The 17,642-nt window shown below is 42.0% G+C and overlaps 1 protein-coding gene across 1 annotated transcript in view; it reads left to right on the top strand.

The window, feature by feature from the left end:
• Positions 1-2,647: 2,647 nt before the first annotated feature.
• tmem163a (transmembrane protein 163a) overlaps positions 2,648-17,642 on the top strand; it is a gene marked incomplete at both ends in the record, with an annotated part of 60,546 nt that continues 45,551 nt past the window's right edge. Inside the window, 2 exons of the mRNA XM_080785124.1 lie at positions 2,648-2,861; positions 10,127-10,246. Of these exons, the coding sequence (XP_080641250.1) occupies positions 2,648-2,861; positions 10,127-10,246 (334 nt within the window). The remainder of the gene's footprint in view (positions 2,862-10,126; positions 10,247-17,642) is intronic.

The following is a 17,642-nucleotide window of genomic DNA, read 5'->3' as shown; positions in this document are numbered from 1 at the left end:
AATGCCATCATGAACCAGTGTCTGATAGTGGTGAAACTGTCCTCTAGAGGAGGAAGAAATGCCACTTGACATTTTTCACTTGACACCTTTGCATGCATTTTTCAAGTGTGCCTTTTATAGCGCCATCAGAAGGCCGACTTATGTGAAACACATTGTTTATAGTCCTTCAGTCTGAAGGACTAATATGATTTAATCCAAATATCTGCTCAAATCCGTATAGTCATGAGACCTGTAAGACGAATCTGTCTGCATTTTTTCCATCTAAAGTTTGCAGGTGTGGCCTGTTTTGAACAAAATGCCTCAAATCATGAAGGCAGTCCAATTAAACATTGCATGCACATTTCCACTATGTTGAGGAACAAATGCCACCCTTTTAACATTGCCCTAGCTATAATTATAGCATACACTTTCAGGCAGGATTCCACATGAAAATCTGTATATTTGTCAGAATGCATTACTTACATTATACATTACATAAACCAATTCCATTAGCATGCATTTGTATATACCCCACATTGCTATGTCATGCAAAATGTAACAATTAACTTATCCCTCTTAACAATGTACTGGACTTTTCTGGTGTCTGTACAATACATCACTTTTTATACCATCTTAATATCCTTTATGCCTAATCTTGTTTAGCATGTTTTTTTTTTTTACATACTTTTATAGCAAACATTGGTTTATGAGCACACAATGCATCAACCTTGTACTGTTTTTCTTTGTGATCCTGTCATAATAAATACTCTACCTATACAACACTACAAGTTCCGTCCATGGCAAATATAGAATTTTGACAAAAATGTCTACCACAAGCTGGTGATGAGGGTCATAGTCAGTAGCCTATGCATTAACCACTCACTTTAACCCCGATGTCCCTATAATTGGGCATATAGGCAAAAATATTACACCGTTTTCAATACATTTTAAAGGGATTGTGACATAAAACATTTTTTTCATTATTTTTTTCATTTTGTTTTCTGAGCTCAATTGCACCCAAAAAACCTGAACTTTTTACATTCAGTAGACTTTCTGTGGTCTTGGGTTTTCTGGCTCAAACAAGTGCTCTGATTTCCCTGCTGTTTGTGATGTAAGAGCCAGCAAATCCCATATATGTCAATGGGATTTGTCAGCAGATGTCACTGTTTTCACTGTTTTTCATTGCAGCTCAAAAGGCTTCCAAACCCCAGAGAAAACTACAGACCACAGAAAATCCAATGAATGTTCAAAGTTCAGGTTTGGGTGATGTAATTAAATTAAGGTCATAAAACCTAAAAGAAAAATATAAATGAATGAAAATTAATGTCATGAAACCTTTAGAATGTGCAAGCTCACCAAACAATAATGAATGTAGGACTGTGGACATTATAATAACGTTTTACATTACAGTATGAGAAAGTAGGCCTGGCTATATGCCTACATATTCATGACTTAGAGACTGCAGCATCCAATAAAACCACTTCATAAATTGAACACATATCGTTTTTAAATGATTTGATCATAGCTATGCTCTTGATGAAATAATCGTGGGCATTGTGTTTTTCAATATATGGAGTTTAATGGATCTTAGAGTAGCCTATATATGTTGGATCTAATCTATTCCATTTCACTCACCACTTGAAAGCGCTTTATGCGTAAATGTGCACCACCTCGTGGCTAATTACGTGCATAATAATTAGCAAACTCTCTCCACAGTATCTCTCTCTCTGCGTGAGCGCACGGCGCGCGTTGGGACTGCATGGACCTATAAGTGCGTGTGCGCGTGTGTGCGTATTCGCGTAAACGCGCGCTGAAAAGCCTGGTGTAGCTCGGCCGTCACTCTCGCGCACACTGTCTCTCACGCACACACACACACACACACACACACACACACACACACACACACACACACACACACACAGGAGTATTAAAAACACATATACTGAAATAGCAAATAGCTACTGAAATGCCCAACAATCCTTCATTTAGTAGGTGAAACGTATAGCATATATAGTCTACTTTAAAAAATACCCATGTGTAAAGCACTTTGAGCTGCATTTCATGTCATGAAAGGTGCTATACAAATACAGTTTTATTATTATTATTATTATTATTATTAATTGAACTCTAGAGTAGCATAGGAACCAAATTGGCCCGTATTTGGTTGAATTTGTGCAATCGGAGATCAATTAAGTCGGTATAGCCCTAGTATATGGGAGTTGCCAAGGGGCTGATGGAAGAGGTAGGGAGGAGAGGAATAAAAAAAAGAAAAAGAAAATGCTGGTACCGCCTATCAAATCGACAGCAGATCAGAGCGGTATCGCATCGCTGCATCTAACCTTTTAAGTAGCTACGTGTTTAATAAAGTCACTTAGACAAACAATTATATAGCCTATACAAGACACCATTCTATTCTTTTTTTAGTTTTATTGGCGTGTCCTCTCGTCGAAAACAAGGGGGTAGTTTTGTATTTTGTTGCCGCTGATGCTGAGGAGATAAAAAGCGTATCTCCATCTCATCTATTCTCGCCGTCTCCTCTCCCCCCTGCGTGAGTCGACACACCGGTTGGCATCGCTGCCCCCTGGATGGCTGCTGCACTTGACAAACCGGTGTGATTTATTTTCTGCCTCTTCCTTGGACTTATTCCTGACATAAAAGAACTTCAACAATGACAGACCCGGCGACTCAAGAGTCCTGCTACCCTACAACAACTGTCCCAGACCCGGCTATCGTGGATCCGTCCTCGGCAGTGCGGAACGGCCAGTGCGCTCAGGATGGCTTTGCCAACAATCACCACCCACCTAAAAGAGCCAGCCAGCCCGACCCGTTTATGATGACAGGCCAGGAGGAGATGAAAATCAGCGACAATGTGGAAGGAGAAGGTAAAACTTTGTATTCCTCAGACATCCACCTTGTTGTTTCAACATCCCGTGGTGGATGTTTAAAGCCCAACAGGAGTTATTTTTAGACGAGGTTATTTTTAGCCAAGCCCCGTTCTCATGTGAATTTGAATAATTTATGATAGCCATGAAGAAATCAAATGTTAGGCTATTCTGCCCCCCCTTGAGACAGTTCACAGCATGCAGTTATCATAATTATCTTAACAAAATAGGCCTACTCTCGTCTCAGATATGGTTTTAAGGGGGCTTTACTATTTTAATTAGGTTAACTTACACACGCACGCGCGCACACACACACACACACACACACACACACACACACACACACACACACACACACACACACACACACACACACACACACACACACACACACACGGGTCAAGCCAATTTCATTAGATTAGATGATCATGCCTTGCCTAATAAAACGTGTGCGCGCGCGCGCGCGTGTGTGTGTGTGTGTGTGTGTGTGTGTGTGTGTGTGTGTGTGCCAGCGCGTGCGTGTGTGTGTGTGTGTGGGTGTGAATGAAAACAATGGCGTTCTTGGCAGTGGTGGACAAAGTACTCACAAATGCGACACATTCCACCACTGGTTCTTGGTCCCAGTATACATCTGTGGTAAAGGAGGCTGAAATCAACCAAAAAAGATTTGGTGAAGGTCTGAAGAAGGGCTACGGCTCGAAACGTTATACCTTACCATATCTAAGTACGCGTAAGTACGCATACTGGCGTGGGATGAGATCTCTCATAACTCACTATAATGACTATAACTATAATGCCAGAGGGCGAGAAGCGGTGAGGTCGCCTGCACGCATCCACCTGGGTGACAGCAGACTGCTGGGCGAGCGCTGGTGCTTTGGAATGGGGGGTCAGATCAACATGTGCACCTGGGTGACAGCAGACTGCTGGGCGAGCGCTGGTGCTTTGGAATGGGGGGTCAGATCAACATGTGCACCTGGGTGACAGCAGACTGCTGGGCGAGCGCTGGTGCTTTGGAATGGGGGGTCAGATCAACATGTGCGCCTGGGTGACAGCAGACTGCTGGGCGAGCGCTGGTGCTTTGGCATTAAAAATTTCGGGCCTGTTGAGAGCTCTAATTTTCTCCGGCTTCCAGGCGCGGCTGCACTAATAACTTTGGGGCAGGCCCGTCTAGAGTTTAAAATTAAAAGGACAGGTCTCAATCAAAAGGGAGACATCAAAGAGGAAGGATGGATGGGGAAGGATCAACATATGGAATGTCAGAACAGGTCAACTCCATATATGGAGATCTAAGGGTTTGCTGTTAGAGGTCAGATGTTGAGTTGCTGGCCAACATTGATGACATCAGGGATCTCCATATATGGGCTTAATATTGAAGACATCAGGGATCTCCATCCCGGATGATGTCACGTGATGTCACGTGCTCCATCCCTGATGATGTCACGTGATGTCATGTGCCTGACACACAAACTGACGGGAAATGCACGATTCCATAGTTAACTGCGACCTTTGGTCGCATTTCATCTGTGGATCAATGTTGTTTGTCTTTCTAGGCTTGAGGTATTATGTTTTATTTATCTATAGTATCAGTGAATATGTATTAGATTTGATTGCAAAATATGCTATTAAAGGAATTATATCATCATTATCTTCTATACTTATATATCAGCAGAATAACTAATCAATACAGAAAAGATTCTTACATTGCAATTACCCTGACTGAAACCATCATAGTCTGTACACTACAGTAGGCTATGTATGGCTCAATAGCTCCGCACTCACTCTCTCAGATGCGCCTGCCAGCGTGCTGAGAGAAAATGGAAGAAGGATAGACGTCAGATCTCGGTTGAAATCCTATGTGGCTGTCTCTTTGACTACCAGAATGCGGTCAAATTGGCCAAGACCAACCATATTTCTGCATTAGTCTCCAAAAATAGCCATGAACCCCAGGTTCTTTGCAATGTTCTCAACTCCATCATCAATCCCCGTGAGCCCTCTCCTGTTGTGCATTTACTCGCCCTTTGTGAAGATTTCCTCACTTTCTTTACTGCTAAAATCACCACCCTCAGGTCAGCTCACACCCCTACAGCCTTTACGCCCCCCCTTTATCTCCTCCCATTGCCACCCTCAGCCAATTTGATCCTGTATATCTAGCCCAACTCTCTGAAGTCATCTCTCACTTGCGTCCCTCAGGGTTCCATCCTTGGTCCCATCCTCTTTCTGCTCTACATGCTCCCCTAGGCTCACTCATTAAACAACACAATTTATCATTTCATTTCTATGCAGATGATGTTCAGCTCTACTTACCACTAAATACAACCAGCACCGACCCCGCTCAGCCGCTGATGAAGTGCCTCTCTGATATTAAATCTTGGATGAATACAAACTTTCTCACTCTGAACGAAAGCAAGACCGAAGTCATCATTTTCAACCATAACCCTAGCTCACCCATCACCCCACTCGGTCCCCTCAGTGATAACATCCGTTCTTCAGTTAAAAGCCTTGGTGTCACGTTTGACAATAACCTCAAATTCGACTAGCACATAAGCTCTGTGGTCAAGGATAGCTTCTTTCAGCTTAGGCTTCTAGCTAGGGCAAAGGCCTATCTGCCCCGTACCGACCTCGAGAGAGTCATCCACGCTTTTATTTCTACTAGACTAGATTACTGTAACGCTCTTTATGCAGGCATCAATCAGTCAGCTATTAGGCGTCTTCAGCTTGTTTAGAATGCCGCCGCTCGCCTCCTCACCAACACAAATAGGCAGGACCATATCACCCCAGTCCTCGCCTCCCTCCACTGGCTCCCTGTCCGCGTCAGAAATTATTTAAAAATGTTAGTGTTTGTTTTTAAAGCCAAAAATGACCTGTCCCCTCCATATTTAGCTGAATTGATCACTCCATACGTCCCAACAAGAGCCCTGAGATCGGCTAATCAGTCTCTCCTGATTGTGCCTGACACACATTTCAGGACCAGAGGAGATTGCACATTCGCCGTGGCCGGACCCAACTTCTGGAACGCCCTGCCGCTCCATGTTCGCTTTCAAATCCCTATTAAAGACTAATTTTTACTCTATCGCTTTTAATTCAATTTAATTTAAGTCTACCCATGTACGATGTTCCCATGTACTGCTTATTGTATTTTGCATTTTGCTCTCTGACACCTTGAAATAATGCTTTTCCTTCCTTCCTATATTCTATCCCCATTTTTCTGTTTGCCTCTGTGTATGTTATTATGCTCTGTAATGTGAAGCACTTTGGTTCTACCTCGATCGTTGCAAATGTGCTATACAAATAAAGTTTGATTTGAATTGATTTGAACATGAGTTTTCCCAAATTCCTTTTAGAGCAGCACTAAAGTGTGACAAGAAGGGGTATATATGTGGATCAATAAGTTTGTTTCTTTGTTTCTTTGAACAGGATTATTGTAGCTCTATCAGTGCAGTGGAAGTAACAGGGAAGGCTAGAGATCATCGATGGTTCTATGCCACAGGTCATGGGATGGTGTTAACTTAAAGAAACAATATGTGGTGTGTGTGCAAAGAAAGACCATTAAATCACCAAACAAACACACATCAAAAGCGTTTAACTCAAGGATCAGTTTTGGGTCTTCATATTCAAAGAGTGAACAGCTTTAGGGAATCAGGTTAATTGACCGTTTTTAATGATTATAATATCCACAATTATGAGTTATGTAATGCATTTAAAAGAACACACTAGTGTCTCATTTTACTTCACCAGGATACAGTCAGATCCACTCTGCTCATTAGGTGATGTTAAGAAAGCTCGTTAAGCCCAGAAGACTGAGAGGCATACATACTCATAGAGCTAATATAATGCACCAGCAATACATGAATGAAAGGAAAGGACATTGAGGACAAACCTGTTTGGCATCCACAGCCGTACTAGATGTTTGCGACTGTCAACACGCAAGCTAACACTAACAAATGAACACACACACGCATGCGTGCACATGCCGCACGCACGCACACTCACACATAGTCAAGCTCTCACTTATGCTCTTGTTCACTCTGTCTGTACCAGTCTTCCCACCAGTTTCCCTTAGAAGTTCTTTCATCTATTTGCATAAAAGTTTGTGCTATGTGGCTCATGGAAAGCCTCTGCAGTCATCTGATCCAGCCTGCTGTATGCCTGGGCTTTTCAAACGTATTTATCCGATGGCCCACATTTAAAAATAGTTTCCCCTGAAGCCTAAAACAAGCTGGTGTCATTTATTTGCCTAAAGCAAAATGTTCCCTTTGAGATGATACGAAACGATTCGTTGGACCAGCTAATCTGGAGTTTTATTCAGCATACCATTACATTGTACATTGCAATGTCTGGACAGCTACAGAGACAATATAGCAGGCCTTAACGGTATAACGGTCCTTGTTGACCCCTGAATTGCAATGTGCTGCTGATTTGCAAACAACACACCTTCTACTGCACCTCTCATCCTACAGTACACTGGTGCGTGGCAAGTCCCCTATACTACAAAATAAGCAGGCAGGGACAAACATAGCCCTGGTCCAGTGCGTCAGTGAGTCTCTCACTGACGGACACCCATCCACTGCTCTGTAGCAATTTTCCCACTGCCGTGCGAGGCTTTAGAATTAAACGAAAATAAACAAAACATAGACCTTGGTAAAAGTCTATTCTCAAAGCTGGGAAGTGTCTCAGTTCCCCAGCTTTTAGAGAGAAGCTGGACCCCTGAGATGCTTCTCAGCTTTGAGAATAGACTTTTACCAAGGTCTAGCAGGCTTTCTTTCGGTGAGCAGTTACGTCGTTTTGTTTATTTTCTGGGAATTATATAAAGCCTCGCACGGCAGTGGGAAAATTGCTACAGAGCAGTGGATGGGTGTCCGGTGCCCTGCGAGACTGAGAGAGACTCGCTGACGCACTGGACCAGGGCTAGGACAAACACCACTATGCCTCCCAAATTGGTCAACTCACCCATTCGCTGCACGCTTCACGCCAGTCTTCTTGTCCCCAAATTATTAGAGCCATTCTTTGGCATTTGAGTCTGGCATTGTCTTGGAAGTGCAAAATACAGTGAGTTTGTGAGACAGATCATATAGTCGTATATTTGTATGTCCTAGAGCAGAACTTTGGTCTACGTATCGTAGTGCAGTGAACTACAACATGTAATATTTTGATATTCATTTTTCAAGCTCCCTATAGCCACAAAAAGGAGCCAAATCCACGCAAGAAGCACCTTTGTTTTAATTTCCACACCACGTGACAACGATTCCTTTCCCCTATTCCACGTGAGTGTGATATCACTGTAGCTGAAAGAATAGGACCCTGTATTTGTAAAAGTTTTACTCTACATTTAGTGAATTTAGAGACTGAATGAGTGAGCGTGTGTGTGCATGTGTGCATGTGTGCGTGTGTGTGTGTGTGTGTGTGTGTGTGTGTGTGTGTGTGTGTGTGTGTGTGTGTGTGTGTGTGTGTGTGCGCGTGTGATGATGGGGGGGCAGTAGTGGGAAGTCAGACAGCATGGTGGAATGTTGCCTCAATCGGCTCACATGATCTATGGCTGGGGGATCAGCATAGAAGGCATGTGCTTTACACATGCATGCACGCGCATGCGCACTCACTATACTGACACCTCTATCTCTTGCTCTCTTTCGTACTCTGTCTTCTGTACTCTGTGTTTTGTAATAATAATCAGAATCTACAAATAACTAGATACGTTTTAAAATAAATGTAATGGAATAAAAGTAGTACTGGAAATTAGACATACTCAAGCAAACAATATCTCAAAACTGTACTTAAGTATAGTATTTAACCCATTATAGGCGGGAACCCCTTTTTGTAACCCTACCCTTCTGGATGGGAACCTCTTTTGGGGTTCTGTACAGTACAGTATATGTACAAACTACAGTATTCAAAAATGTAAAAAATCAAATAAAAAAATGATTTAAGTTTTTTTTAGAAGGCGTTCTAAAGTAACTGTACTTAAGTTACTTTACACCACTGTAAAAACCAAGCACACACAGCTGTGGAATATCACGCCACTTCGCCTCCAGAAGCGGTCAATTCATCCACTTGCATGCCTCACGCCAATTTGCCTACTATGCAACACAATAGTACTGTTATGTATACTCATCTTATGATATTGAGTGTGTCATTGGAGCTAGAGCTAGGGCAACTGTACCACATGATTCCTCTCTCTCTTTCTTACACACACACACACACACACACACACACACACACACACACACACACACACACATACACACACAGGCAGGCAGGCAGGCAGGCACACACACACACACACACACACACACACACACACACACACACACACACACACACACACACACACACGCACACACACACACACACACACACACACACACACACACACACACACACACAAAAACACAAAAACGTGATCGTTTTTTAGTTTCTTTTCCCTTCAAAAAACAAATTACTTCTAGATGAATTGATTGCACAACATTAAGCAGTCAGAATAAATAAACCCGTCCTGACTCCCTGTACTGAGTGAGCTGATCTGAAGCAGCATGATAGTATTCTTCTAGATAATATTTCTCAAGCTAATCGTCAAGACTCAAACTGATCGGGGGCTACAAAAAATGCTAGGATGTATGTGCAATTCTCAATTTTCTCAAAAAGCGCTCAAGCCATGCACATCAAAGGGCTCCGCATTTGTTTTTTTAAATTGTGGTTTGGTTATTTGCTTCCACTGTGACTTAATCAATCTCTGCTCACATTGTCCTTCAAAGCATAGATAACATGAGCACAAATACAGGAGATGCACTCTGGATGTCTGGATGTACTTACATCCAGATTACCAAACTCTGTGATGTCACAGGGATGTACAGCTCCATAGAGAATTAATTATGAAAGCTCGCCATGGAAGTGAACAGGCCATTCATTGACATTAAAGGGTATATGCGTTGTGGTGTAGGCCTATAACTGATCTGGTTAACGTAATTGCTCATTTGGATGTCAAAGTCCACCCTGATTAATATAGCAAAAGTCCACAAAGTAATCTTTTCATTGGGTGTCACAGCAGTCAATGAGGTCATGACACCATGGATAAAAAATATTAGCTCAGTCATCTCTGATGTTAGAAGAAGGCTGTAGCCTACAAATCCGCTCACAAGTCCGTACAAGCATTGCGGTCCATACCGGTTGATCTTCAGTAAACCTCGGGGAGCTTTCTGCTTGCCATCGATTGTCCAGGATGCTAATCATGGATATCAATGAAGTCACTGAGTTTCTCTCCGCCATCTCCGCAGGTCTTCTGGAGAGCAGCATGCGCCTGAAGCCCCACGAGGCTCAGAGTTACAGGAAGAAGGCACTGTGGGTCTCCTGGATCTCCATCGTAATCACACTCATACTGGCCGTGGCAGCTTTCAGTAAGTACATTTAATCAGGATAATTTCATCAAATTCATCCATTTACCTGTAAAGTTAACGGTGCTGGATTTCATATATAGGGAGTTCAGGTGAATTACCTGCTGTTGCGTTTGTCGATGCTAAAATTAATCTGATTTGCTCCATGTCGGAACCTAAACGATGGTCTTCATAGTACCAGGTATATAGTAGCATATAGCAGTATATAGATAGTAACAGGCTGGGCTACCCTGGTGGCTGAGTCGGTTATAGTGACAAAAATCACACTTGTGTGTAGTGAGCGGCGCTCTTATCGTCATACATCATCAGTCATACATCACATTCTGTGCTCAGCCAATCAAATCATCACTATGTGGTATACACAAACACACAAAGGTGGGCATAGGAGGCCCTCAATAAACACCTTGAACCCCACCTTGAACACCTTGAAGTTGTGATTTGTGAAGCACTTTGCTTTTAAAAGGTGCTATATAAATAAAGATTATTATTATTATATAGTTGCAGTACGTATAGGTTTGAAGCTGGCTCATAAACAGTGTTTCCTGTCTCTCTGTTCCAATGCAATGCAACTTCTCTGGAATGAAATGCTGCCTTTGTTATGTGGGCATTGCTAGTGTAGAGTGTTATTAATTGCTAGATAAATACTGTTTAGAAGTGAAACAGTTGAGTTCAAGTGAGCAGTTTGTTAACCCATTCTGGACGCTACCTAATCTTATTTAGGCTGAAGAAAAAAACATGCAGAAAGTGTCCATAGTTCTGTCTCGTTTTGACAAGATACCATTGGTTAACAAGGTTATAGACAGTAGAAAAGCTTTCAGAGAAGCTAATTCCTAGTAGTCAGTATTCCAGTAAAGGGCAGACGGCTCCACCATGTGATATAACATCTGATATAACTGAGTGATCATAAACTGACACTATAAAGTGCTGCGAGTGCGACCAGTGTGCTATCTTGTGACTGCAGTCATGTCATTGAGGGAATCATTGAAAAAAAAGCCTGTAAGAATGGTTATTTTCAAATGGATGGGTTGAAACAGTCAGTGGTGTAAAGTAACTAAGTAGCCTACATTTACTTAAGTACAATGTTCAGGTATTTGTACTTTATTTTTACTTGTCTTGTACTCCACTACATCTCGGATCCAAATATAAGTACAGCAAAAGGGAGAGAGAGAGACCCAGAAAAAAGAAAAGCATAGACAGAGGATGAGAGGGGGGGAGAGAGAGAGAGAGAGAGAGAGAGAGAGAGAGAGAGAGAAAGAGACTGGGACATTCTGTAAGGTGTAAAGCAGGGAGGAAGGCAGACAGACACAGAACTCAGTGATGGCAAACAGAAGATCGATTGTGATCGGAGAAGTCTCTTCCTCTCCAGTCCCCCTCACCTGTGGTGTACCACAGGGATCTATACTTGGCCCCCTCCTGTTTTCCATTTATATGCTCCCCCTTGGCAATATAATCCGTAGGGGAGAGCCGCCACGGTTGTAACGCGTCATGGTTGTAACGCCGCGTCATGGTTGTAACATGCACGTTATCTCTTGATTGGTCAACACCATCATGACACCATCGCGTCAGTATGTGTACATCAACGTACTCTACGTGCCCAGGAAGTTTCAAGTGTTTACCATCATCCTACGGGGAATTATTGGCGAAAAACTGACTTTTCTCAAAATGCGTAACATTTTACACCTGGAGTATATGTGGGCTACAATTTTTTTCTTTGATGTTGGTGAATAAAAATCCACCTGGATGTCTTCATGCTTATGTTCTTCATTAGTTTGCATCGTGTTTAGACGGAATGCACGTTCATTCTGGTCTGTAAGCAACGCCAAAGAACAACTTGCAAAAGTCAATTGTAACACACGCCATACCATTAAATACCATTATATATTTACATATTTGACATATTGGCCAATATTATATGTTCAATCAGCTGTCTTTCATTACAGAGTGTATTCTAAATTAGTTTAGGGTTGTATAACATTGTACAACTCAATCAATCAAACGTTTGTTTAATCAATGTATTTTCCCATTGAACTGACTCAAACGCCCAAACTGGTACACCCGGTACTATTTAATATTTCCTTTATGTTTGATACATTTTCTTATCACATCCATGGCATGAAAACAATGTTAAGGAGTTGCTTCAATTAAATATAATTGCTTTAAGCTTAATACCATTACATTTTAATGGTATTTTTTAGCGTTGTTACATTTATCACGCATGGCGTTACAATTAATCCGATATGCGCAGCAAATGTAACACTGGAACAGCGTCCACGTACGGTTTAATAACTCCCGACCTGTTTTATCAATTGAAAAACTTGAAGTGGTTTATGGTAGCAGACATGTGTAGGTCCGTTGCCTGAAATATTACAATATGTAGATAAACGGATCTCTGAGTAAAAGAGTGAAACGTGCAAAGTGTTACAACCTTGGCGGCTCTCCCCTACTCATAATATTCAGTTCCATTGTTATGCAGATGACACACAACTATACATCCCTCTACAACCCGGTGTCACAGGTAATCTGTCCAGTCTCTTATCATGCCTCTCTGATATTAAAGACTGGATGTCAAATAACTTCCTACAATTGAATGAAGCCAAATCTGAAATTATATTATTCGGTTCCCCCAACTCCACGCAGCTATTTATCCCTGAGCTTGGTAGTCTATCCCCCAATGTAAAAGAGGTCGCCCGTAACCTGGGTGTGATTTTTTATTCTGGCCTCACTTTTAATCCGCAAGTAACATGAACCGTGCAAACTTGTTACTTCCAACCAAGGAACATAGCCAGAATAAAAAGCTTCCTGTCACCCGCAGACTTGGAAAAGGTTATTCACGCTTTTATCTCGTCTCGTTTAGACTATTGTAACTCCATTTACTCTGGCCTATGCAAAAAAACAATTTCTCTCCAAAATTCAGCTGCCAGACTGCTTACAAACTCAAAAAGACGTGAGCACATCACCCCTATACTAGCCAGTAGCCACCCTTCACTTGTTACCTGTTAGTTACAGAATTGATTTTAAGATTTTACTTTTTACTTTTAAAGCCGTAAATGGTCAGGCTCCGCAGTATGACCAGGCCCTCCTTGAGACCCCCACAGCCCAGCTCATCACAAAGGGTGGCAGGGCCTTCGCAATGCCCCCAAGCTGTGGAATGCCCTGCCTATTAATGTAAGGCTCGCAAAGTCTGTGTCATGTGAAATTGAAATGTGCTATATAAATAAATGCATTATCATTTCATTATAATAATAAGGCACAGACAGACACGATCAAAATGTAAAATAAACAATATACCGGTATAAAAAAGAAAAGAGAGTTGAGGGACGGACAGACAGAGAGCTTGAATCTAGCTGGGCATCAAGGAGGATGAGACAGAATGGGATGAGGTGCGGCAGATGGGCGGGTAGGCAAGCAGGCTGGAATTAGGGATTCTGTGGTGGTAGTGATGTCTCAGCTTTAAACAACAGCACCCTCATCCAACCTGTGTCCTAGTTTAAGACGTTTTACTTCTCCCTCTCTCTTCTCCCTTCTCTCAGTTTAGTTTTCAATTGCCTCGTATTCTTCTCTCACGCACGCACGCACGCACACAACCTTTTAAGTAGTCATAGAATATTTATGTCCACTACGATCAATCGTTGATAATCGTGGTGCCGTTCACTGTGCGTTCAAAAAAACTAAAAAAAGGTTGTCAAACGGTCCATGCGTTCTTTTGTTATGGTCTCTCGAAAATGCCATAATGGCAGACCAGGAAGTGGAACTCCAAATGACTCGATCGGTGATCGGCAATCTTGAGAAATCGATCTTTTATACCATTTAAGTCAGATATATAGTATAATATCATTTTGAGTCTTGGTGACAGGCCTAAACATTCTCCCCTTCCTCCCCACACACACATGACGTGGGTTTTGAGTTTTGACATATAATAATTTCCGGATTTTCCCTTCCGCAAATCGTTATCGGTATCGGCCAATCATGATAAAAACAATCGGTAATGCAAAAAACTTGATCGGAGCGTCCGTAGGCCACGTTTTTTTTTTTTTTGTGTTCTAAACAAATTTATTTACAGTGGAAACACTCTGAATTGGTTCAATATTATAGGCAGGAAATTATTTTCTGAACCGGTTCAACCTCGGTGGAAAATGGGCCGAGACTACAAACATAGGCTAATCAAATGGACCCACGGGGCACATTTGCATACAGAGATAAATTAACAGTGTACGATGCTATTGCTTCCACCTGAGTTACTTCCATAGTGTTACAGTTTCTCGTTAGTTGCAGGGCTTTCATTTGAGCACCTGCAAAGTTCCTAACTCATGTCTGTCCACTCACTGTATTCCTCTTTATCGTTATAAATCTCGCCCTCCTGACATCCTCTCGATATGGCTGTAAACAGAATAGATATAGCCTCATTAGTGGGTAATAATGGATAGTGGATTTCCTGTATTGTGCTGAAGCCAAACATTTGAATGTAATAGGTTTTGTTGTGCTGTGCTTGCTAAGCAACAGGGAGAGCTGTTTCATATCATTCAGAGACCAACAACACTGATTTATTTTTATGAGAAAGAGAGAGAAAGAGAGAGAAATATATATATAGCAAGAGAGAGAGAGAGAGAGAGAGAAAGAGAGAGAGAGAGAGAGAGAGGTGGGGGAGGATGGAGACGAGGAGCAGCAGCCGCAGCAGCACGATGGGTACATTTTGACACAGTGTTAAATGAACATTCAGGATTCTAGTGTGTAGGTCAGGAGAATGGTTAGGAACAGCTGAGGTGGTGAAGGTTTACACTACCGTTGAAGTGGACTGGCTGAATGTAGCCTGGTGCTGCAAAGCAATTAGAAGGGTCTGCGCTTAACCACTTTAAGAGCACTTTTCACATTTTCAACCTTATCTTCATGTTGTTCTGTAGACCTACTAATATATAGCCTATATATTTTTTGTCTCATTTGTGGGCTGTGGATAGTTCATAGACCTGCCTAGCAATGACGTCATTGCAGATCTCGAGGGCACACGAATGGGGATGATGATGTTCTTACATTAATTGTAAGTGTGTGTGTGTGTGTGTGTGTGTGTGTGTGTGTGTGTGTGTGTGTGTGTGTGTGTGTGTGTGCTCGCGTGCGTGCGTGCATGCGTGGCCATTTGCAGGCTACAGGGCTTACCATAGTCTGGGGCTATAGGCAAGGATAAGTTTGAAAGCACCTAAGATGATGGTAGTAAAGAGAGAAATACAGAAATATTTAACTAACGGATGTGAGGAGAGATACAGAAATACTGTTGAGCCAAAAACATATGCCAAGCCACTGAAACCATGCCAGTCTGTTCTCTTCATCCCATTTGACTGTTGTATTAAATGGTCCCCAAGTGAACACAGAACACTGTGTTCATTTGGCTGAAAAAACGTACTACTTTAACCTAGATACTACATAGAGCTATAGGCTGAATCCAGTTGTGGGGGGCCAGGGGGTAGAATAAAATACCAATGATTAGTCAGTGATCACAATCATGCAGATGTTGTTTAGACTTATGGAGCCCTTGAGTCGAAGAACAAGCACTGTCGGGGGCCCCATGAAACATACTCATCCAGATAGTTTTTTGACAACATAATGTTGTATTATTAAAGCCCTTGCAGTCATAATAGTCTCTCAGTTGAGTCAAGATGACAATTTCACAAAAATGTCATTGGTCAATTCACTCAATTGGTACCTGGTGATTTGGTTCAATGTTCTCGGTTCACAAGAACTTGCTGGTACATGGCCATGGGTTCTTCATCGGCATGGGATCCTGAGAAAAGTAAGAATCGTTATTCTTGACCCAGGGTTGTTAAAATACTGTCCCAGATTTACAACCTACTGCATCATACAGTAGCACAAGATCTAATTAATGAGATATCCAGGCATCATATCTGAATGATAGAACATGGTAATCTTTATAGTAGATGTTGCGAAAAACATCTGTAATAACAGACAGATTATTAAAGCTGTATTTCATACAGTACAGACTGTAGTCTCACGTTGTTTCCTGGTAAATGGCAGGCCCTGCATGCCAACATACTCGACATTATACACTTCCTATTATTTCTGCACACTTGTCTGAAAATCATATGGCAAACACTATAGGCAAAGACATCAAAGCATGCAACCATCAAAGAAAAGCAAAACTAACGACCCGACGTTTTCATGTATCTGCTTCTGTCTGCTTCTCTCTCTCTCTCTCTTTAATATTCCTTCTGCCTTTCCCCCTCCTTGTTCTCCATTACCTGTAGTTGTCACCTTCTAACCCAGATGGATATGTTAACGCAGAAAGGTTCAAAATGAGCTGCATGATGTTTGATTGTTTCTCAGCCCACCCTCAAGGGCTGTGAGTGATAGATGTACATGTGTGTACATGTGTTCAGCTAGCCAAACGTGATGTAGGTGTCAAAAAAGCAGAGTAGTGCAGAGTAAATAGAATAGAATAGAGAATAGGACAGGTTTAGGCAACCTCTGGCACTGGTGCCAACATTGGCACAAAGGAGGGTGGTCACTGGCATAAGTGTGAGAGAGGGTTTTTGAGCGGCGCTAGCCTCTCGTATGCACAGCTTTGTGTGTCTGTATTAGCACGGAATGTGCTCAGCTGATTGGCTGAGCACGGAATGTGATGTATGATGATAAGAGCGCTGCTCACTTCACACAAGTGTGATTTTTGGTTTATAATGAACTATTTAAAAAAGTGCAGTCAAAGAAATGTCCCTCACATTTGTATGTAAATAACATCCTGCGCATAATTCTACATTCATTAAAACTGAACTCGGACTGGGGAGGGAGTCTGGGAGATTTAGCTGGGTTATTGAGTCTAATGATCATTATAACAATGTGAAAGCAGGGAACAGGTTACATTTGTGTGATATTATCATTCAAATTAATGACTATCTAGAAAATAAAAACATGGCACTTTGTTTGAAAAGGGTTGCAGACCCCTGGGACAGAACAGAACAGAACACCATAGAATAGAGTAGAACTACGGTGAATCACGTACGGATATAATTTATTACTGTATAAATTCAGATTCACCGTAGTTCACAGAACTATGGTGAATCTGTACCGTATGGTGGCGACTGTTAAATATCCTATCCATTCTAACCCGCGACCTGATAACCTTTATTTGTGCAGCGCCTTTCAAAAAAAGCTCCACAAACTGCTGTGGTGGAACAAACGTTGCAAGAGGTGATACGATACAAAGACGCTACATTCTCACTGCCCTCCTTTAAGGGATGATGCATTTCCCCAGCTCACCACCGCCGCTGCATCATGCTGTTCCAGCCGTCTCGGTGGACCGATCGGAAAACAATAATAGTGAAATATTTGTAACTCAGAGAGTCTACGGGTCCATTTGTACACCACTTTTCAACCTATCTTCATATGATTGGTCCTC

This window comes from Protomyctophum bolini, assembly GCF_963924005.1.
Source record: "Protomyctophum bolini genome assembly, chromosome: 16".
Classification (NCBI taxonomy): Eukaryota; Metazoa; Chordata; class Actinopteri; order Myctophiformes; family Myctophidae; genus Protomyctophum; species Protomyctophum bolini.
The sequence above is the reverse complement of the archived record's forward strand: the minus strand, read 5'-3'. Positions and strand labels throughout refer to the sequence as shown.